We start from the raw sequence: 24,786 nt of genomic DNA, 5'->3' as shown, positions 1-24,786 counted from the left end.
CTGAAAAATACTTCTGTTGGTATTGTTTGATTATTTAATAAATTAACTGATATTTAGATGGAGACCTTTTAAAATCATTCACCAAAGCATTTAAATTACACGTACAGGCTAGAGGACTTTCTATGCATGTGCACTCTATTACTGTGTCAGCTTGACCAGTGGTCTTGGCTGTTCAGAGGTCAGTGGTCACAGTTGTCCTGAATTACTACTTCTTTTTTCCTGTGGACCCTCTGCTGTGTTCCATGCTGTAATCTTCTTAATGGCTTCATTCCAATATTCACACATAATATTTTAGATTTATTGACTGTTAGAAATACTACCATGCCAGTAGCAGTTCCGCTACTCTTAAGGTATTTAAAATTGGAAAAATAAATCAGGGCAAAGCTTTCAGAAATCCTTTGTTTTCCTTAAGGGAGAGGAAAAAACTCTCTTCCTGTCTTCTGACAAGAACACTTGTTTTTCGATTTCATCATTTCACTATAGATTTGGATCATAAAAAGGAAAAAAACCCAAATTTTATTGGGAGTGATTTTAACGATATTGATTATTACATGGAATAACTTTTAAAAGCAGTAGATCCATTAAAATACACTTTTGTAGTTTTTGTCTATGAATACATTGTGATTTTATTTTTTAAGTGGCTATGCCAAATGCAGATACCTTCGAACACATGTAGTTTCAGTGTTTTGAAGTAAGCAAGTAAATTTTAGGGCTATGTAACAACATCCGTTGAAGTTAGTGTTATTGCAGTATGTTTTTAAGTGTGGGAAAAAAGAACCAGTTGGATTTAAATATAACATTTGAAATCTCAAATGAATTCATTTTAATTTAAGAAAACACTCTATTGAGACCCTCCCATTCCAAATATATACAAATTTAGTTTCAATTATGTAATACTTTTAAATGTTGTATTTCTAAGCTATTACTGCTCATTTTAATTTTTATCAACATTTTTAAAAGTAATTGGGAAAATTGTTGCTATTTTGAAAATAAATAGAGCAAGCCACTTGTAAAATTAAGCTAATTAGAATTGTGATGAGATTTAGGAAATCTGTCTTCATGTGAATTTTGCTAAAACAATTATAAACTAAATCTTGTAGATGAAAGCAGGTTAGAATTGACATCTGAAAAAGTTACATACATTAGAATATTCAGTACTAGGAAAGTGAATTTTGGCCTATATTGCTTAACTGTCTTTTAAATAATATTAACTCATTAGATTGTAAGAAATCATATCGTCTGAGACAGGTTAATATACTTATTCCTGTTTTAGATAAGAAGATGAAAGCACAGAAGGTTTACTGTTAATGGTGTTTCTAAAGCTGTGGCTCATGTAGGTTGATCCTCAGACTTAAGCCCCCAAACACTAGACCATGGTCCGTCTCGGGAGAATGTGACTTGCAGCGCAGCGAGTTCCTCTCCATTCTACTCTTGCTAGAGAGATGTCAGTAGGATGTATTTGATTGTTAGGATTGTCAGCACTGTTTGAAAAACTGATTTTCATCTTATGTATAATACTATTAAAAAATGATTTTCTATTTTCTGTTCTGAGAGTGTGTAGAAAATGTGTACACTTAAGAGTTATTCTACAATTCACTGCAGACTGCGGTATGTTATAGGATAGCTGCATTTGGTATGAAGCATATTTAATTACTAAAACACTGAAAAGACCTTATTATAAAATGGAGTCATCTGAAATACCGTGCGTCTTACAGTGAGGCATTCAAGTAAGGAGTAAGTTAATGGTTTTATTGTGATACGAAAAGAAAGACAATTTGCTCTATATCGCTAAAAATCATTAAAAGTCTAAAGAACTGGAGAAAAACCCCCAAAACTCTGACTTTCAGTAAAATTTTTAGATATCTACATTTAAGTGAGTTAAGTTAGGAATAATTTTGGAAAAGAATTGGCTTTTTTAGAGAATTTTTGTAAATCAATTAAAAAAATTAAAGTATATAGACAAATTTAACTCTCAACCTTACAAAGTCAATAGATATGTTTAATTCGTTGGATATTTCTTCTAATCTAACATGAAGGTTTAATATGTTAAATTTTCATAATATATGTTATAGAGAAAAAAAATGCCTCAGAGAATATTATATTAGTTCCAGGTTTGCCACAGCTCTGCTATAATCCTTATCGTATTTAACAGTAAACAAAGTCTCCAACAAGTTTCTAGAGTGACCAGGTTAGGAAAATAACACAATTTCATTCAGGTTCTAGAGTAACTTGGCGAACATTTTCTTTAGTTGAGTAGACATGAGGATAAAAATACTGCTTTCCCTTGGCCCCTGGAGAGTGGAGTCGTGCTCGCTCTGTCTCCAGCATCTAGAATCCAGACGTCTAGGTGAGCTTTGCCCTGTCACACAGCCTGGGTGCGGTGATTTGTAAACAGGAGGCCTTCAGTGAATGATTGAAGGGAAATAGAATTGCATTTCTTTTATGTTGTAAGTAGACATTGCTTTTAAAGTCCCTCTTTAGAGTACTTCCTAGAACATTTTATAAGGATATTTTCATCTCATTTTCATAGTAATATAAGGAAGAAACCTGGAAGCATGTTTAATATATACTCTTTTGGCTATGAATGCAACTTTTTGTTTCCTCTCTGGAAAAGGAGACCATGTTGTGATGGCAGTCATTGTGCTTCTGCGTGCTATTTTGGGTGTCTGCAGAAACTTACCATTCTTTTAAATAGTTATTTTCAGAGATATGATTGTTTATAAAAGCTTTTTTGTTTGCAAGTAAACTATTATAGATTTTGCTATTTTTCCTATTTTCTTGATGGGTATTTTTTGGTATAAACTTTAAATACCAAAGCAAAACAGAACAAAAACAGAAAACCTTAGTTAACGGGGCTTCCCCAAGATTTAAAAGATCTTTGTGATTTTCTCTCAGCTGAGTGAGAGAACCTGTCCCTCCCGCTGCAGTGATCCGGGCGCTAGCAGCCTCCTGTCTGTATCTCTGTGCTTTCGCCATTTTGAAGTTGATTTACAGTTTGTTCTTATTAGTGATCGTAAGTGCTCCTGAAGTTCCTTGGTTTTCTCATGGCTTTTCATTTCCAACTAAATTACCTAGCCTTTCTCCTAATGTCTTTTTTTTTTTTCCTGAATCATCTTAATAGCAAGCTTCTCTCTCTTCTTACTGCTAATATGTATATATATATATTTTTAAATGTAAAGACCTTGATTTTGGCTTTAAAAGTTATTTCCCATTTGTTTCTAGTCCTTTAAGTTCTTGACTTTTCCATATTCAGGAGACTTTTTGTGTGTGTGATATTGTGAACACTGTCACAATAACAGTTCCCAAATCTTGCTATCCTAGTGACTTGGTGAATTATGCTCCTGGGCCCCATCACAGATTTACTGATCCAGTTAACTAGAGAAATTAATGTAAAAGTGTTCCTAGAATAAATTGTTAATTTGTTCATTCATTCATTGAACAAATATGTATTTATTTTTTATTTTTTTAAAGATTGGTACTTGAGCTAACAACTGTTGCCAATCTTCTTCTTCTTTTTTTTTTTTTTCCTGCTTTTTTTTGCCCCAAAGCCCCCCAGTACATAGTTGTATATTTTAGCTGTGGGTTCTTCTAGTTGTGGCATGTGAGACACCACCTCAACATGGCCTAATGAGTGTTGCCATGTCCGCACCCAGGATCCAAACCCTGGGCCACCGAAGCGGAGCACGAGAACTTAACCACTCGGCCACGGGGCTGGCCCCTCAACAAATATTTATTGAACACCTGCTATATGCCTGTACTGTGCTAGGAGCTTAGTGAACAGGATGGTATATACACTGCCCTCCTGGAGCTCACATTCCATTTGTCTGAGCCCAACCATGTGGCCACACCAAGTCACAAGGGATGTTGGAAATAACTGGGTTAACCCAGCTAGGTTTATCAGGCACCAGTCAAAACTTAGGATTTCTATTACCAAAGAAAGGGAGAGTGGATGTTAGTGGACTGACAGCCATCTCTTCCATAAGTAAGCTGAAGTGAAAATAATTGTAACCAAGCTGACATGCCATTTTTCCCAGTCTACAAACTCAGATCAGCCTTTTGTGGTCTAGTCAAGCTCAATGTGTCAAAACATTTGTTTGCAGAATTGGCCCGAGTGATGACTATGAGTAAACCAAGGAAAGTGGGAAGAGGAGGAACAGGATGTACAAAGCTTCTGCTGTGAGGAAGAGGTTGGCAAATTCAAAAAATGGAAAGAAGTCCTGTGTAGCTGTAGTAAGATGAAGAAAAGAGAGAGTTAGGCAAAATGAGATTGTAGAGAGAGGCAGGATTGAGATCATAAAAGACCTGTAGTTCGTGTTAAGGATCTTTGAACTTACTGGAAATTCATTGGAGGCTTTTAGCAGAGGTATGGTGATCTACTTCGATTTCTAAAAATATCATCTTGAATTCTGGGTCCTGACAATTATTGGATATAAGAAATGAAGCAGGAAGATGAGTTAAGAGGCCTCTTGCCGCAGTCTAGGTAAGAGATGATAGTTGCTTGGACTTGATAATGGCAAGGATTTAGACAAAAGTGGACAGATCTGAAATCTCTGTTGGAGGTTGAGCTGACAGGGATTGGTGATGTATTGCATATGGGAACTGAGAAAGGATGAAGTGTTGAAGAGGACCATCAAGATTCCTTTTCGAGCAACTGGATGAATGGAAATGGCATTGATGTTAGAGACACTGGCATGACATTGAGCTTGAGGTGTTTTTGAGGTGTTAAGAGGAGTTTTGGTTGTCTTAATTTTCAGATGCCTCTGAAGGGAAAACAGTTAGAGATGACAGCATCTTAGTGAGATTTTGATAGGTAATTTAAGCATACAGAGAAACAGTGTAATGATACCCTCTGCAAATGTATCCTATGCTTTTCATTTAATAAATATTAAAGGTTCCTGTTTTAATCCTTAAATAGCAGCTTGTTAGAAAATTATATTAAGAGGGAAGGGTCTATTTTGTTTCTTAAAAAATTGAACATTAGAAGGATTAAAGAAGTATAGGATTTTAATATCTGATTCATATGATAACCATAACATGTTTCATGGGAGAATAAAAGATTTTAACTGTGTAACTTTTTTCTAAAGCATATGATTATTTGGAGCGTTAACTTTTCTAAATGTATGTAGTTTCTCAAGTGTGGTTTAGTTATGTGAAAGGAGATATTTAAAAACATCATAGGGTGTTTAAGTTGTGTAGTTATCTAAATATTATTTCTGAACATTTGTTTTCACCTTCTGTTCTTTACCTTGATGTTTCTCTTTGCGATCGTAAAAAGTAAAATTTAAAATTCTGGGTATAGTGGTTAGTTTATTTTTCCTGAAAATACTCATCTAAAAGTCAAGAGAAAAATCTGTTACTTCTCTAAAAAACTCAGCTCCTGTATATACTCTGCCTTCCTGACTCCCAGTTGACATAATTACTTCATTACTCAGACTGTGTGCATGTGGCCTGCACTGTTCTAATTTATACCTGTTCGCTATGTTTACTCATGTAATTCCCTCCTTTTATTCATAGTCACTTTAGTGCTAAGAGGGTAAAAGTGGAGAGTTAGTGGTAATATTATTCATGTTGCAGTGAACTCCCACTGTGCTCAAACCCAGGTTGTAACTCTCCCCTGGATGGCTGCTTAGAGGCCTGAATTCTCAGTGTATGAAAGGAATTGAAGCATTTTATAAGAGCAATGAAATGATATCTGTTTCTGAAATTCTTTTCACTGTTTTAACTTTTTTTGGGTCTAGTATAATACTTCATTAGACAAAAAATAATTTATTTACAGACTGAAAAATGTCATAATAAAATAAAAGATAAGTTTTGAAGTAATCTTTAGCCATTGGAGATTGAAGCATGCCTACTTTCTTAAGAATAAAAAGAGAAAACAATTGATACCTTTTCAGTATCAGTTGATACTTTTTCAGTATCACATAATAGGATTGTGTGATAATAGCCGTGTGACTAATAAGGTTCCAAATGTTTTTCTGAATTTAGAGTTATGTGTGAGTCTAAACTTTAGGATTTTATGGGCAGATATACATTTATTTCATAATTAAACTTAGAAGTTTGAAAACTAAGGCAGAAAATGCTATTTCCCAGACCAAGTATTGAAAATGTGCAGAAGAGACATCACTGTTTTTTATAGGTAAAAACTGCTGAAAGCTAATTACCACTGCAAAGGGCCATAGTAACTGTTGATAATTTACTCCAGTGATCTAAAGGACAGGAAAACAGCAAGGTTGACACAATCTTTTTATATTAGAGTAATATCCTTGTATCTAATTCTGACTTTTAAAAACAATTTCATTTTTACTGGCTGTTTTTGAGCATTCATTTGTACATATAGAAACACTTAACTCAGCCATCCTTCTGCTCTCTGAAAAGCAGGAACAATCTCAGATCTACTGATAGTCGAAGCCCAGCTAGAGTAGGTCAAGGAAAAACTCTTTTTATGCAGTTTGTAAAAATTGAAATAAATTAGAAATAGGCAAAGGAAAAATGTAAGCGTATTTCTTGCTAGGCTGTTTGTCAGTCTCACCGGTCTGTATGAAATGAGATAGGACGTTCCCATAGAATAGCACTGGCCAATAGAACATAATATGAGCCACATATGCAATTTCAAAATTTCTAGTAGCTATGTTAAAAAGTAAAAAGAAATAAGTGAAATTAACTTTAATAATTTATTTAGCCCAATACATTAAAAACAGTATTGTTTCATCATGTAATCAATATAAAAATTATTAATGAACTATTTTTCCTTTTTATGGGTGCTAAGTCTTCAAAATCTGGTGTATATTTTATACTGACAGCACATCTCAATTTGGACTAGTCACATTTCAAGTGCTTGTATATCTAGTGGCTACTGTATTGGACAGCACAATTCTAGAACAAGGGTTTTCTTTTTCTTCCCTATTTTCGACAAAGGTCCCAAGGGAGCTCGGGAGCTGTCATTGACTGATTTCGGAAGTGAAGACCACGTATTTATGATGTCGTTAGGAAGGGCTTGTGGCAATGGGATTAGTATCCTGGATAACTTAAACAGTCAAGGACTCGGGGTAACAAAGGCTAAGGAGGAGTTTGACTTGCCTCCATTCTCTGGAACGTATGTGTTGTAATTGTCCTAAGACTTGATTTGGGGAGAAGTGAATTGTCAGTTTCATGTTTTGTAGAAAAATAACACTTTGAGGAATTTTCTTTTGCAAAAATATAAGACATGACATTTTTAAATATGTTCTTTATTTTCTACAGTAGAAATTTAAAAATAACCCATTTTTGTAATACCTTGAAAGACTAGAATCATATTCCTTCCATCATAAGCCTTTTTGGGGGGATGATAATTAAATACGTGTATTGGTATTCATTCCCATTGTTTTTTCTTTAAAGGTATTTGAAACTTAAAAACATTACAAACTTCAGAATAAAAGACATTGTCAGAAGATTCGATTTTGCATCCTTCAGCTATATTTATTGTTTGAATATGTGGATTACCTAAAAATGTGCATTTATTGAGATTAGATTTTGATAATAAAAACTTCCTCTTAAATGAATCCTGGTTTATGCACTTTGTGGGCTAAATGAATTAGGCTCTAAACTTTTATCTGAATCTATGGAGCTTGGATAGAAATTGAAAAGATCACAGCTATGGGGAGAAGACCTATCTGCAAAGGCCTTTCTGCATAGATTATGAACATCATAACTCAATAATTTTTTCAAAACTATGGTTATAATTGGACCCAATGGGGGTCCCTTCCTTTGATCAGATCACAGTAACTGTGACTTTACACTGGAAAATGTCACTACTGTGAAGGTTTATCACCTGTAGAGCTAGTCTTTCCTCTGATGCTGTGTTCATTTCTCATTAGCATTATTCAAAGTTTCGTTGTTAATTAGGTTGACACTTCAATTGCAATCATCATCTACAAGAGTAGTCAGGACTGCTTGCATAAAGAAATAAAAATATTCCTTTTTGCATATATGTGTAAAGGAGAAGTAACATTACTTTGTTATCTGGTAGTTTTGTAAGGATAAGAACATGCTCTGTTAACGAAGCAATCCAGTCAGAATTTTTCCCATCAGATTTTTTTCTCAAGAAAACAGATTTTTTACACGACTTCATGTTCCCATATAAAGCATTGATGAGAAATGTATAGGAGCATCAATATTTTTTAAATGTACAGGGTGTAGTTTTTTATTATGCGTGAAAGGAATTGTTCAAATGAGTTGGATGCATAGGAACTATCACATCACCTCCCCCTTAAAAAATAAAAGTATACGTCAGGAGTATGATCGCACTTACAAAATACTTCTCAGTAAGGGGCCGTTCATAAGTAATGTGCATTCTCTAAAATACACAGAACCTGAAATTAAAGTATGGAAATATATGAAAATTGTACCAAATTTAGGTGCTTTTTAAAATTATGTAGATTTTTAGATAAGTTTTTCTTTGATTTAAAGACATTAATATATTTATTTTTTGGTGAGGAAGATTGGCCCTGAGCTAACATGTGTGCCCATTTTTATTTTATATGTGGGTTACTGCCACAGTGTGGCTCCGTGAGCAGTGTAGGTCCACACCTGAGATCTGAACCCACGAAACCAGGCCACTGAAGTGGAGTGCACCTAACTTAACTGCTATGCCACTGGGCTGGCCCCAAAACATTAATGTTTTAATTTGATTACTGGTTCATAAGGCAATGACATTGAACTTAAAACCTGCATATAGCAGTGGAAAAAACTGGACAGAACTGGGTTTAAATCTCAGTTTTGCCACTTATTAGCTATGTAGTGAGGGCAGATTGATTCACATGTTTGAGCTCTTATTTCTTCATTCATAAATGATAATATGAATGCCTTTCTTAGAAGACTGTGAAGGTTAAATGAGACAATACATAACAATTTGTATAACATAATTCTTTACTCCTGGTAGGTTCTCAATAACTTTAACTTCTCTCCCCTCTTTTTATCTAATAATGGTGAAAACTATTCAACAAATGACTGGAAAATTACATATGCAAATGAGGCCTCCAAAAATAATATTAAATGGTAAGTGATCCTGGAGGACCTGTAACAAATAACCTTATATCGGAGAAATGAACTGTACCCAACCGGCTTCCTCTCAAAACAAGTAGACACATGTTGTAATTGCTAAAAATCTGCAGAAAAGTGGCTCACGAGCAGTTTACTGTAAAATAATTAAAGCTTATTTATGTCAAAAGGCCTTGGGAAAAAAAGAGAGCATAAACCAATTTGCATTAGCACATTACTATCGGCTCCTGCTTTCGTTTCAATTAACAGACCAGCAGGTGCTCTCTGCAGTTAAAAAGATAAGCTATCAGGAGGAGGATGAGTTTTTGGCTGACCTGCAGACACTGTGGTTTGCCTGCTGATTGGGTTCGTACCTCGCTGTACCAATTTCTGAGGTGTTAATTTAACTATTCCTCTCCGTCATGCAGGTCTCGGCCCTGAAAAGTAAACTGAAGAAGCAGTCTACAGCTACGGGGGATGGAGTAGCCAGGGCCTTCCTTAGGGCACAGGCTGCTTTGTTTGGATCCTACAGAGATGCACTGAGATACAAACCTGTAAGCGTTTTATTTCATCACTATTTTAATTTGCTTTTTTATGGTTCTTTGGAATGGGGCAGAAAAAAGAAGCAGTTTAATATCACACCTTAAAAAAGTATCATAAAGGTCTTTTAAAATCCAGAATAATATGCTTTAAAACATTACGTTCTGTCTCCAATTTATTGACTTTTTGGTTTTAATTCTTTTAGCAGCCTTTAGGTAATATTTCCCACATTCTTTTGCATATCACCTTATTTATCGTTCTGAAGTTGGAATACTTACCTCTTAACTAATTAATGAATTGTGCTAATGCATCTTAAAGTAACTGATCTTGTTAAGATCATTAAGAAATTAACCAGACAGTTGGATTCATTAGATTAATGAGTTTAGAAATGACAAGTACAAAGTGAAAATTTTAAAATATTAGAACTTGAAAATTTTGCCATATTTAGAAATTTATTGTCTTCCTAATTCATAACATTTTTCTAAGAGGGCTTATCTATTTAGCATATCCTAGCTCATTTGGCCATTTCTTTTTTGTTTAATACCCTAAAAATCATTATTATGTATAATTGTAGCCAAGTTTTTAGATAGTCTCAAAGGTACAAATCAAAATATATTTGTTTTTGTCTCTGAATTATTTGTTAAGTATGTTAGTCTGATTTTATGAAAATTATTACACTGTCCTTCCATGACCAAATAAATAAGTTATAATGGATAAAAAATATTGAGGTAGTAATAAGTAATAAGACCTGCTGTCTGATAGAAATTCCACCATTATTAAGCTGTGTAACCTTGACCCTTTTCCTTACTCTCTCTGGACTTTGATCTTATTTGTAAAATGAAAATTCTTATACTTTCCCGGTCTGCCTTTCAGGATTAGTGTGTAAACCCTATCACAAACCGTAAAGCACTAAACAAATGTGAATGGGTTATATCCTTTCTAAACTGACTTCCAAATTAGTAGTTCCCACCCAGTGTGTCTTATACCTCTAAGGAGTTACTGAGTTATTAGAAGGAGTCGTTAAAGGTATGGGCAGATCAGCTGCTGTGTCGAGTTAAGGACATGTCTAATTTGCACGCTGATCTCTTTGAAATATGTGTATAGTTTTTAAAGCATTATAGAACTCATAGTACTCTACACAGATACATATCTCACATGGGCGAGTCTTAAAAAATTGACAGTTATAGATCCTAATGGAAATCAGTCATCCATACGCAAAGAGCATTCATATTACTGAATATCAGTTAAAGCATAAAAATGAGTTTGAAAGACAAGATTAGTGATTAAGTTGTCAAATTTTTTTAAAGAGGGATTGATTCTGAGTTTACAGTACAGGAGGAAAAATTAAAAGTATCACTCTGCTTGAATTTTCCATGTTTAAATACTTATTAATCTTTATAAGCAAATTTTCTTTTCATTTTCCTTTTTAAATTTATAAAGACTTCACATTTGAGGAAAGCAAATTGAAGAGAAAGTTTTCTTAAATGATTTAAATTATCAATGTGTTAGGTGTTGGTTGAAATTATAAAAATATCCCATTTTTAATATTAATTACTATAGTTTTTATAGCTTAATGTTCTTCTCCTTTGAGCTTAATTGAGCAGATAGGGGTACAAGATTTCTATGACTTTGCCTTTTAAAAAAAAAAGATTGAAAGCCAAATTCCCAATATCTTTGGGAAAATATGTAATTTCATCATAGAATATCTTTCCGGTTTGTTGATTGCATCTTATTATAAATTTATTTGTTGATTTATTCCACATTTTTTCTTTTTGTGTTTGATGTTTTCTGCTTCCTTTTTTACTGCTAGTTCTTTCTGGGAGTTGGGGGGCAGTATTTTCCTTCTGTATGCCTTTACGTTTCTTTTGACTCAGTCTTTGAATGAAAGCTTAAATTTTGAAGTATACTGAATGTATTCAGACAGTTTTTTCCATTTATTTCAAAAAGAAATAGTTTTTAAGGAAAAACAATATATTTCTTTGTGTATAAAATATTTTTTATTGTTTTAGGCATTATCTTGACAAATTACACTGTATTCTAATTTATTAAAACTGCATTTACTTTTTATTTTATGAACTCTTTTTGGACACATATAATAGGCATATATCTTTGATATATGTTCTGATGTAAAAAAAAAGAGCCACATTTAGAAGTTACAGTTTTTTCATGGTTTTGTCTCTTTTCATAAATATATTGCAGTAGTGTTCTCTAGCTCTTAGAGTACAATTGGAAAGGGAAAAATTACTACATAGCTTTAAATGGATATGAATTCTTTAATTAGGTATTACATTTCAAAATTTCAGGATTGTTTATACACATATAGAAATGAACCAGTATTTCCCTTACATTTCACAAGATTAAACCTGCTGATTAGGCCTGTGACTGAGCAGGGTCTCAGGGTCCTTCCCTCCCCCTGGCATTCAGGGCCCTTACAGTGGGCAGCAATCTGTGTCTTCCTTTACTTTCTTCCTAAACTCTGGCTCAACGCAGAGAATGCCACCTGAGGCTCCAAATGTCCCAGGCTTCTCCAGCTTCCAGTCCTTTATTTATAATGTCCTTCCTTCCTGACAGCGCTTGTATCTTTCTCGCTTTTAATGGATCTCATTCCTTCCTGGTCCTTGAAGCTGTAGTTCATACTGACCATTTCTTTCTATGAATTAATTATACTTATTTTCTTTAACACATTTCTTCTCCCTTTTAAATATGTTATTATAGTTCTTGTTTTTTTACTGATATTCATAATTATTAATTGCTATTAAAACAATAACTGACGGGGCCGGCTCCGTGGCCGAGTGGTTAAGTTCTCATGCTCTGCTGCGGCGGCCCAGGGTTCGGATCCTGGGTGTGGACATGGCACTGCTCATCAGGCCACGTTGAGGCGGCGTCCCATATCCCACAACTAGAAGGACCTGCAACTAAGATATACAACTTTGTACGGGGTAGGGGTTGGGGAAATAAAGCAGAAAAAAAAAAAAGATTGGCAACAGTTGTTAGCCCAGGTGCCAATCTTTAAAAAAAAAACAAAAACAATAACTGACCATTGAGCACCCACTGGGTACCAGGCAATGATAAGTCCTTTAGATAAACTCTTCAAAATATTACCCTTTTCATTTTAGAGTTGACGGAAATGGTATTCATAGAGTTTAAATAACCTTACTAAGGTTCCTCAGCCACTAGTGGGGCCTGAATTTGAATCTGCACTTCCTGCAGTCCCACTCTTGGTTCAGTGTGGCATATTTCTCTTCTATCTGGCCTCCATTATTATTTCTTGCACACCTTGAGATAAGTATCCTGAACACACAGTTCTTCTAAATGAAGATGCAGGGAAGGCATTCAGTGTACACTTATGGAAAGACTAAAATGATACAAAGTGTTAGGAATTTTCTCAAAAGAAACAAATGGCGTAGGCATCTCATAGTGTGTTTATAAGTGGGGGAAATAATTTGTGATTACCCTGTTTCCATTTATAGTTTGCCTACCTGGAGTAACTGGCACCGCTCAAACTGCCTCTTCCCGCCAGTCTTCCACAGTAGCACTGGGAACCAGTGGATATGGAGCTGGGTGGGAAGGCCCTCCAGGATGATCCGAATGTTCATTTTCACATGCAGATACTGAAGACATATGCTGTAGACTGCTAAAGAGTAATTTATTTTATAAATCAAGCATTTAGAATGTCTGAGTGATAACTAAATACGTTGTTAGTTTTCACATAGGGCCTACTTTACACTTTCTAAGTGACACACTGGCGTGGTTGACAAATAAATTGTACCTGCTCTTAATTATAGAGAAAAATTTAAAACTCCTTCAAGTTGTTGGAAAGTGACTTAAGTGAAATAATGGATATTATGCTTTTTTGAGATTTTAGCCAGTGGCAAGTTAGCTATTTAAGAATAAAAAATGTGAGATCAAATAAATGTGCTAAATAAATTGAAGTAAAAGTGATAAGAACACAGACTCTAGAACTAGACAGACGGGCTCAAATCCCCATTCTGGGACTGACTAGTTATATGGCTTAGGGCAAATTAACTGCTCAGTGCTCTAGTTTCCTCATGTGAAAAAACAAAAAAGGTAATACTGCTTATTGGGTTGTTTAGAGGAGGATAACATGAGTTCATGCGTATAAGTTACTTAGAACAGTGCCTGGCAAGTAGTCAGTGCTCTGTATATTAGCTGTTACTATTAAAAATGACATTTTGTAAGTAGTAAATTTGGTAAGGAAAGTCCCTTAACATAAGTAAAATAAAGTACCCTCTTCTGATCCCCAAAAGAAAAACATTGTCATAAATATGAGAATACTTTTAAATGATTGCATTAAATAACTAATAAAGGGTATTAAGTTGTACCTCTGTGTATCATTTGTGTCACAAGCTATTAAAAATAAAAGTTAAATTTTTGACCAACAGCTAATGCTAAAGAAATGTTTGCCTGAGTCAAACATTGCTTAGAGTATCCAAAGGCACATACTTGATTATCCTGTCTCAGAGCAGAGAAGTAACACTCAGATCTGTTCCTTTGACTACCTAGAGTGCTGTCATTTGTTTCAGTCACTCAAGGTTTTCTAGGCTGCTGTGAGCCCTGCTCATGGATAAAAAGTAAATTACTTTTAAATAAAGATTGGTTAGTAATCTGGCGCTCTTTTTGGGAGGTTGGAAGTGTTGTCCTTCAGACATGTTTTTGGATTATATTTCTTTAAAATATTATCAGTAAGGAATGTTGTATTTTGTGATTAAGCTCAATCAATTTAAGCACAGGATTGGCATCCGTAATTTATGTGGCCATTCACTAAATCTTTGCCTTAAAGCTTCCATTTAACAAATTTGTAACTGTCAACTTGTTAGAGATTTAAAAATCCAAGTTGAAAAGCACCTTTTACTCACGCCTCACAGTTCATGGTTACTAAAACATTTTAGGCTTCTGCTCATCTCATTACCCAAGCTCAACTTTAGAGATGGTTGCCACCAACGAAATGTGTGTGTGTTTGGCTTTCTGATGGAATCTGGTTGCCTTTATGGAACTTCCTTTTCATTTGTATTATTATGGTTAGCAGAGAGGGAATTTTGCCTAGTTGCTTTAGCGAGAATGTAAAAGTGCCGCACAGCTCCTGTGGGTGGGGTAGGACTAGACTTCGACAGTCAGGGTTTGCGTCACTCTGATATGTTTCATGAAAACACGGTATTTTTCCCTCTAGAAATAGCTGTGTCTAGTTTAGAAAAAATTAATTTTTGTCGTCTTAACTTTCTGAATCATAGGCAAATGGAACATCAATAGCTATGTCAACAGATAGAATAACTTTAGGATAAACTCACAGAATAATATGTACAAAGAGAAGATTTTGCTGCTACTAATGATTAAAATTTATGATTTGAATACGAGACCCTTTTTTCATCAGTAGGTTTCAGCAATAGAAGAAAGTATTCTTTTCATGGTTAATAAACTCAGAGAGTAGACCTGCAGTAACTTACATAATAATAGCATTGGGACACTTGGAAGAAAAATGCTATAAATATAAAACCTGAAAAATCTTTTATTATTGTTTTATGTGGGAACCTGAATATATTTGAATATTTTCATGAAAGAACCAATAGCAGAGTCTTTCAGAAATTTAAAAATGTAAACATACTGTCAATATGTAGACATTTTTATTTCAATTCCTTAAGTAACAGTGATATTGCATATGAAGTCAAAGTACATTAAAGAAGTGAATAAGTATTATGTTGATGCTTTGTATTATATTTCACATCTTTGTAGAGTTCATTCTTCCTGATACCTTAATTTTGTTTCAGTATGGATTCTTACTAAGTCATACACATCCTAGTCTATGTTTTAAGTATTTTCTTGTTTTTGCTAAGTTTCCTACTCCAGAGGACAATGTAGAATGTGAAAGATATCCATTGTTAAAAACAAACAAAACTACTATATTAAGTCAATAATGATAATCACTCTGAAGCTGAGCATAATATTAGAGCAGGACAAACAACCCCATCTCACCCATATCTTACCTGTGCCTTAATTATCCTGTATAAATAATTCAAATAGTAACTATCGGGGATTTATTGAACACTCAAAATGCAAGATACTCTGTTGGGTACTATGGGGAATGCAAAGATGAATACGGATTTAGTCATAACCTCAAGAATTCACAGATAAGATTTATAAAAATAACTTTCAATACAAAGCAGAAAATAAAGTACTGAAAGAAAGACACAAAAGGTTCTGGATATTCAGAGGGAGGAGGGAGAATTTACTTCTTTCTGTTGAAAGTAATTCGAGACTTTGTGAGGCAGATCATGTGTTCCATATAGACCAGATTTATGCCACTGGAGGGCAGTTCTAAGTCATTTTTCTGCCACAACTAGTTGATGGGTCTTATTTAAATACCATCAGATAACGGTGACATACAGTTCCTAGCATACCCGGCTCCAGTGGTACCTCTTTCCTTTCTGCTTATTAGTCTTTATACAAGTGACTGAGTGTGACATCATTCTATGGATAATCTTGAGTCTGCCCTGATTAATATGTTTTAAAGAGTAAATCAGGTATGAACTTTGGTACTTTTACTATTATTAATTGCAAACTACCAAGTGAGCCTCATCATAGAGTACCTAATATGTTGTTGATTCATTCTTAATATGTGTTGACTGACATGATACTTAAGTGTAATAGCAAGTAATGTTGTTGCTTCCTTTCTGGAAAGCGTGGTTCTCTACTCTGTAATATGGAATTCTTTCCTACTCTAGTAAAAATTATATTTTCCTAATATCCTTCCATGGCCCTTCTGTAACATTCCATTGATATAATTTCAGTTTTTATTTATTTTTTTTAAAGATTGACACCTGAGCTAACATCTGTTGCCAATCTTCTTTTGTTTTTCTTCTTCTCCCCACAGCCCCCCGGTGTATATATGTATATTCTAGTTGTGAGTGCCTCTGGTTGTGCTAGGTGGGATGCCGCCTCAGCATGGCCTGATCAATGGTGCCATGTCGACGCTGAGGATCTGAACCGGCGAAACCCTGGGGCTGCTGAAGTAGAGCGCGCGAACTTAACCACTCGGCCCGGGGGCCATCCTCTGATTTGGGTTTTGATTCATCTCTGTTGCTTCATCACTGTTCCATGGAACAAAAATTCAGTTACTTTTCCATCATGTGAGACGTTTCCCATGAAGAGATTTTCTTTCCCACCGTGCTGTGTTTCTACCTGATTATTCTGTCTCCATAGAGTCATGTATTATTTTCTTAGTTTTTCTGTCAATGAGCAATATAACTTTTAAAAATAGGTTATAGATGAATATTTCTCAATTGCATAAATCGTTTTCCCTGAGTAGGGTGATAAGCTTAACTGTAATACTTAGCTCTATGCAAATAATTCCTAAATATATATTTAACAGCACATTTTCTGAACTTGACACTTACAAACATTTGTACTACATATCTCCGTGTGCCCTTCAGGCACCTTGCTTGCCTTAGCATGCTTTAGCAGATATTGTTGGTGCCCTGCCCAGATGCTCTGTCCTGGCTGGTGCCCTTTTCAAAGAAAAATTGCCCTTGACTAAATGGGAAGTGCTTTGCCGGGCACACCCCTTTTCTCCCCCTCTGCTCCCACCAGGGAAGACTGCATGGAATGACTGATGGATGTACGGTATAAGAGACTGGCCTCCTCGCCTCAAGGTGGGGTCAGCTCTGCTGTACAATTAGTGCTTTTCCATGGGTTCAGGCTGAAGCTGGTCTCCAACTGAGGCCATATTCTTGCTTGCCTTTTGTCCCCTGCCCCATCCTGTTTCCCTTAATAGCTACTTCCTGAGAGTTCTCCACCAACAAATCACTTGAACAAGAATCCCTGTCTCAGGCTTGGCTTAGGATCTGACCTAAGAGAGACACATGCCAAAATTGAGTTTATCAACTTCTTCTTAAGCCCGGTTTTCTTTCTGTATTTCTAGTCTTTAATAAATGATATCGTCTTCTGATTCTTGAGCTAGAAATCTCAAGTCATCTTTGACCTCTACTTGTATTGTTCCTGTATATCAGTAGTTCTTAAACATTTTGTCTCCGGATGTCTTTACACTCTTAAAAATTATCAAGGACATCAAAGACCTTTTGTTTGTGTGGGGTATATCCTTCACTCTTTACCATATTAGAAATTAAAACTGAGAATAATTTAAATATTTATTAATTTATTTTAAAACAATACAAACCCACTACAGATAAACATAAAACACATTTTTATGAAAAATAACTATATTTCTAAACAAAATATTATAATGCCAGAAGAATGGTATTATTTTACATTTTTTCAAATCTCTTTAATATCTGGCTTTAAAAAGTTGACTGGATTATCATATTTGATTCTGCTTTCAGTCTGTTACAGTATGGCGCATCACGTAGCCTCTGGTAAACTCACTGGATCTCAGGAGAGAATGAAAGTGAAAGGGGCAGATAATGTCTTAGCATCATTATGGGAATAGTTTTGATGTTGCAGACCCTGTGAAAAGGGCTGAGCCCCTGCGCCACACTTTAAGAACCACTGCTGAACATCAGTTGATAGACGAGTCCTTTTGATTTTGCCATGAAATGTTTAGCAGTGTAGTTAACCACATGAACTTCAAAGACTCACAACTTGGGTTAAGCTACTTAAAGTCTCTGAGCCTCAGCTTCCTTATCTGTGATATGGAATCATAATCACAGACCATTGTACTTTTACAGATTACATGATGTGGAATGAATAAAATGTTTCACATTATCTTGGATACTCAGAAATGGGATATTTGGAGATTGAGAACATGGACTGAGTCTGAATCCTACCTCTACCACTTACATGCTGTACAATCTAGAGCAAGTTACTTAGGCCTTCTCTAATTTTTAGTTTACTCATGTATAAAGTAAGACAATAAGCTTGAGGTCTGAATGAGTTCATATGTGTAAAGTGCTCACAACAATGCCTGGCACATAATAAGTATTATGTAAGCATTAGCAGTTGTCATTACTATTCATAGTAGTAATAAGTGCCCTGTAAGTGTTAACTAATGAGAGTCGTTACTATTTCTTCCTTTCTACCACCTCATTCATCTTTTCTTGCCTGATTTATATCGTACTGACTATTAATTGATCTCCCTATTTCCATTATTTCCTCTTGCTTATTAACTCTCCATACTAAAACACAAATATAATCGTATCAATTCATTGAGTAGATACTTCTGTGAGCTTCTTGATGTCTTCAAGAAGATAACTAACGTCTTAGAACATCACATAGGGCCTTTTCCAGTATGGTACTTTCTGTAATTCACATCCGTTAGCCACTAGGTGCTTTCTCTAATTCATACCCACTCCACACACACTACTCTCTTTTTGTCTGTGTCTGTTCTCTCTCAAGACTATCTTTTCCATCTTTGTTTCATAAAGCTTCCCTTAGTTTTCAAAACCAGCTCATATTTCCTCTGTTGAAGCCACATAAGCCCCCAAATGAAATCTTTCATACCACAGGCTTAAATTGGGAATTTATTGGACATATAGTCACCCTACTTGGAACACAAAAGTTTTTGAAAAACCACTCAATCCTAATCCTCATTTTTAATCAGATCATAAATAAATCAGAAGATCCTAATCAGAGTTCCTTCTTATCATACCATTCAACTTGACTTGGGTTTAAAAGAACTCCTACTAGGGAGTCATTTATAATCTGTTTCATAGCATCCACCCGAAGGATGACAATAATTGGGACTCCTGTGTATTAATACGAAACTTTAGAGCATTACTAATCAAGACTTATTTTTTCTTTCCCCTGAGAGAGAATTTAATATGTGTCTGGGCTTTGTTTTTGTTATTATCAGACATTCTTAGTAAACAAATTGTGTTAATCAGTTGAAGGTTCAGTTCAAAGCTTTTACCATGGTTGCTGTTACCAAAAGTTGAATGGACAGCAAATCCGAACTTTCTCCTGAAAGGTTGAAATCAATTGCTAAAAGATTAATGAGGACAGATTTCCCAGCATAATTCACATTGGTTAATGACTAAATTATACCCAAGTCTTGAGAAAGCATAGGTAGAATTTGCTCTCATCCGTTTTCCCTCACCTTGAGATTTTCCATCCCACTGCCCTCCACTCCTTCTTATCAAAAGAAATGCTTGCTTGTCACATAGGAAGTCTAAACTTTTCAGTTGGAGATAGAACTTTTTATTTGAATTGAAGAGTATTCTGCAGTGTTAATGAAACTTTTAGACAGATGGTTGATGTTAGTAAAATACATCTCTCATGTTTGGAGAAAAAAATCTATCAAATGAAAACTAAAATTATCAATAGTTCTGATCACTTTGTAATAGCAGTGATGTAGTTGGGACTGCCATTAGCGGCAATGATTTTATTTATTTTTAAAATTTGTATTTACTTTTGAAAAGATAATATGTCATGTGGAGCAGAGCTTAGGTCACTGGCTATTTCATTTATTCATTTATAAAGCATTTATTGTGCTCCTGATGTAACTAAATCTGATGATAATACCAGGGATACAAAAACAATAGACCTTTATCTTTAATGGGATTGCCTGTTTGTTGCTTTTTTCCCCCCTCTGTTAGATTGTAAGTTCTATGATAGTGGCAAATACAGTGTATTTTGATTATTCAAAATATACTTATATAAATTAATCCAGTTTTTAAGAAATATATTTTAAAAATCATTCTATAACACTTAAGAATGGCAACAATCAGTATAAAAATTTATAATGGAAGTTTTATTATGGATCATTGACTGGTGGCTGGTGATAGGTGACAATAGTTGATAGATTTATTGAATTATCTTCTCTAATAATTTGTTTGAATTTTATTTTCTTTCTTCTATAGCAGTGCCATCCAGGAAGACTTTTTGTGATAAAGGAAATGTTCTATCTCTGTGTGTCTAATACAGTAGCCACAAGACAGTCGTGGCTACTGAGCATTTCAAATGTGGCTAGTGCAACTGAGGAACTGAATATTTAGTTTTATTTAACTTTAATAAATTTAAACATAAATAGCTACAGGTGACTGATAGCTACTGTATTGAACAGTGCAGTTTTGTGGTGTCATTAGTTTCCTTCAAACAGTGGTAACAGTTGAATTACAGATTGTTAGTTTCATTATTTTATTCATGGGAGAACCAATTTTCAGAATTTTACTTACAGATACCTGTAATCAAGGCATTGACTCTTCCTTAAAATTAAATTATAATTAATATTTTTTCAAAGTTCTATTAGAAGGTGAACAAGCTCACTTTTTTCCTTTTACTGCGACATAGAGATTGCTACAAGACTCATTATAACGAATCATTGTCACTAATCTCTGTTTCATTTTGGTCATAAAGTTCAGTCACTTATCTTCATAAGTACTGAACGGGTAAGGGGACCATTCAGGCTGATGAGGGAAGCAGCAGGTGGTAGGGATCAGCCGGTGAGTGATGATTTTCTGAGATCATGTACGGGAGTAAATGGAACAAGTGGCATCTGTATTTGGAATTTAAGTCCTTGCTGATTTGGAGGAGGAAGAGCATTTAATGGAGCATAAGCTACCACGAGACACGGACAAAGTTATGATTACTTAGCAAATAGGGTAAATTAAGGCAGATCCCAAGTGGAGACTTATCCTAGAAACTGTCCAATCGGAATTGTATCTACAATCATGAAGAGAATGTGATTGTAAGACCTTTTAATTAATTTAAAAATAAATTAATTATCATAATATAAACGGCAAAAATAATGCAAAGTTTATATTAAGAATGTTTTCTAATCAAGATGAAAGTATAGTTGTTGGACTTTGTCAGGTGTGCGTGCTGTTTTTAATACTCGTAATTCCCTCTAATGATGTTAAATCTTTGTTTTTAGGGGAGTTAATCTTACTTAGAAAGTGACATTGAGCAATTTTAAGAGCCCAAGGGATCCTTGGTTAGGCAGCTATGGTGGAGGCACATTTCTACTAGCCAGAAATCCGCCTATTGCGTATAAGAGTCTGACTCCCTTTAGACTTTAAGCACCTTGAAGCTGATTTGTGTCTTACACTTCCTCTGTAACTCTCCATGTGTCTCTTTAGAGAGACTGGTTCTCTCTGACTGACTGTTGACACCCTAAAATTCTTTCTTTCTCTCCAGGGTGAGCCCGTCACTTTCTGTGAGGAGAGTTTCGTGAAGCACCGCTCAAGTCTGATGAAACAATTCTTGGAAACTGCAGTTAACCTCCAACTTTTTAAGCAGGTAAGAGTGGACCTCCACATTTTTCTTCTGTAATGGAAAGTTACAGAAATGGAGCAGAAATGCGTAATACATTTTTATCACTATAAAATTATGTCTAAACCCTGAGTAATATCTTTGCTAGAATTTCAAGAAATTTTTCATCCTTTTGTAATTCTGGCTATTTATGGCGTGGTACTCCAGAAATATTATGTAACAATAATTTCCCTATTTAAAAAAATTCCTCATCAAAAGTGCTAAACTGATGCTCTCACTGAGGAACAGTATCCATGCACAGTCAAAAAGCAACAAGACTAGTTTTACGTCAGTCATCCTAGAAGGAGTTATTTTGGTCTGGTAGTTTGACTTGGTAAACAAACTGTATTTTTTATAGGACAGTCCCTGTGTAATCCAGTTTATAAAAATAATTCATAAATATGTAACTTTTTAAACTTTGTAAGGCTTCATAATAATAAATTCAAAATTCAGAAAAAATTTATAGTCATACTATGTTTCTTGATTTTTGGCTTAGAAAATATAACTGCCATTTCAAAAAGCAGTTGCTTCACAGCAGTAACTTCACATTAGAAAGTTGAGATGTGCTGCTGCTTTCATCCCACTGTGTGATGATCGCAAGTTCCCTAATTCAGGCTTGTCATAGTTTCTGTCTACATAATTTAAATTAAGTTCTTAACACTGGCTTTTCTTATCCCACGTGACAATTCTAAGTGTAAAGTTAGCTATGTGAATTCAACATTTATTGAAGACCTACACTGTGTCATAAACTGTGCTCAGGGCCAGGATGCAAACTTGAATAAAAACTGAGTAACGCCCTTGAGTAACTGACAGTCTAATAGAAATTCCTTTGGACTCTTAGGAGGAAAGATACCATATAACCTGAAATAACCTTCAAATTAGTTAAGTAAATAAATAAGCATGGCGACAAATCCAATACTATTATCTATATTCTGAGGAAGTTTTAAAAAATAATCTTGAGTTAGAATATACTCTGTGAGGGGGATGTAACTGTCTTCCAGTATGTGAAGTCTTACCTTAAAGAAAGCTTAGATTTATCTAATACATAGCCTTAAGGAGCAGGATGACGTTTGATGGGTTTCAAGATCAAAGGTGTCTTGTGAATTTCCAGAGCTGGAGTGGGTTACTTTTGGAGCTCTTGTCCCTGGAGGGCTCCAATGTAGATTGAATACTTAAGGGTTGTGTTGAGGAGCAAGTGATAGTCTGTATAAATGCTGAAGTATGTAGCACAGTGCAGTCCCAAACTAGTCATCCAATGCATGCGTGTTGAGTTACGTAGCAGTACCCTTTTTGTATTTTTATTTGTCAAGAAGAGATAGTACTACCTTCCATTGTCAAAACTGAGATGTGAAGATCAAATTTTATGGGAATGAAAGATTGAATGGGTGGGTAGAATATTTAACTTATTACTTCTCTTTGACCATGAGATTCTGTAACTAGAGTCTTACCATTTGATGAAGTTCAGACACAGTAAATTATTTTTACGTAGTTACAAAAAACATATTTTTTAGGAGTCAGGTAGAGTTGAGTTAAATCTTTGCTTTATCACTTAATAGCTGTTTGTTCATAAGTGTCTATTTTTTCCTTAAAATAGAAGTATCACCACTTCCCTCACAGGGTTGTGATAAAGTTTGTGTGAATTAAATACATATACACTCAGCACAGTGCATGACACTTTGTAGAAGCCCAATAAATTTTAGCATCTGCCTCATAGAACAATTAGATTAGCAAAACACAAATCTGTGCAGGAATTTTGAAAAGTGTAACTTGCTCAAAAAGGCTAAATATAAAATATGAAAATGATCAATCAAAGTAGAACCAATCATATGGACAACTTGGCTAGTTTTACATGTTCCAGTTGACCATGTTCTCGAATTTGATATCATTTTATGATGCTTAAGAAAGTGATACTTGAAGATGGTCCTGAAAGGATTTAAAAGATTCTTGTTTTGAGAGTTTCACAAACTTCTAAAGATGAGTAAGTTCTAGAGATCTGCTGTACAACATAGTGTCCATAGTTAACAATACAGTATTGTGCACTTAAAAATTTGTTAAGAGGGTAGATCTCATGTGAATATTCTTACCACAAACACAAACACAAAAACACAAAGGGGACACAGTGAAACTTTTGAGAGATGATGGAATGTTTATTAATTTGATTGTGGTAATGGTAACAGGAGTGTATACATATGTCCAAACTCACCAAATTGTCTACAATTAATTATATGCAGTTCTTTGTATACCAATTATACATCACTAAAGCTTGGAAGAAAAAAAAAACAAAATAGAAACAAAATAGGAATCAGTGAAAAATTATCAATATAGATGAATCCTCAAAGATGCTATTGATCTTTCTGAAATAATGTAAAAATATTTATTAGTTACAAATGATTAGTATTCATTACTGTGAATTTGTGATCCATTATAGCTCAAGAATTACTCAGGTTCTCTATTTGGCAGTGCTTATGCTGCAAAATTGAGAGAACATGGACCCAGGAGAGCAACATATATTTTAAGTTGAGTTAAAGTGAACTGTTACTCCTGATAATATGACAGGGAAGGGTCCAGAGCTAACTAATGAAACAATTTAAAATTCAGGATTTAAAAAACTTCTAGTGGTGAGGGGGCACAGCAGACAAAGCCCAGTGCTTACTTTCCAAGATGAGAAGTGCAGTAGGAGACCTGACTCCCATAAATCTGGGATGCCTTAGTGTGAAAGTAAACAAGAAGTAATGGTGCCCCTTCCCTTAACCTGTTTCCTGGGGGTTGTACATCCACAGCACGGGTACTGAGAGGAGGGATGAAAACATGCCACCGAGGAGTAACCACAGGCCAGCTTGTGCAGAAATTTGAAGCCTGAATTAATAATTTCTGATTTGTTCTGACAAACTAAGCCAACTTCAAAGTGACCCTAAACTGTTAGTGTCCTCAGGCCCCAGGCAGAAGCAGACACTCATCCTCTCTGGAGGAATCCACCTTCATCCAGGTACCAAAGAATTCTCCCAGCTAAAATGC

At 34.9% G+C, this 24,786-nt stretch overlaps 1 protein-coding gene across 7 annotated transcripts in view; it reads left to right on the top strand.

Moving 5' to 3' along the window:
- The window catches only part of DENND1B (DENN domain containing 1B), a 244,776-nt gene that overhangs the window by 162,101 nt on the left and 57,889 nt on the right, over positions 1-24,786 (top strand). For all 7 annotated transcript variants that reach the window (XM_046678991.1, XM_046678992.1, XM_046678990.1 and 4 more), the window contains 2 exons: positions 9,444-9,569; positions 21,658-21,759. In XM_046678991.1, the coding sequence (XP_046534947.1) occupies positions 9,444-9,569; positions 21,658-21,759 (228 nt within the window). The remainder of the gene's footprint in view (positions 1-9,443; positions 9,570-21,657; positions 21,760-24,786) is intronic.

This window comes from Equus quagga, chromosome 12, assembly GCF_021613505.1.
Source record: "Equus quagga isolate Etosha38 chromosome 12, UCLA_HA_Equagga_1.0, whole genome shotgun sequence".
Taxonomy (NCBI): domain Eukaryota; kingdom Metazoa; phylum Chordata; class Mammalia; order Perissodactyla; family Equidae; genus Equus; species Equus quagga.
This window is presented reverse-complemented; position numbering and strand designations above follow the sequence as displayed.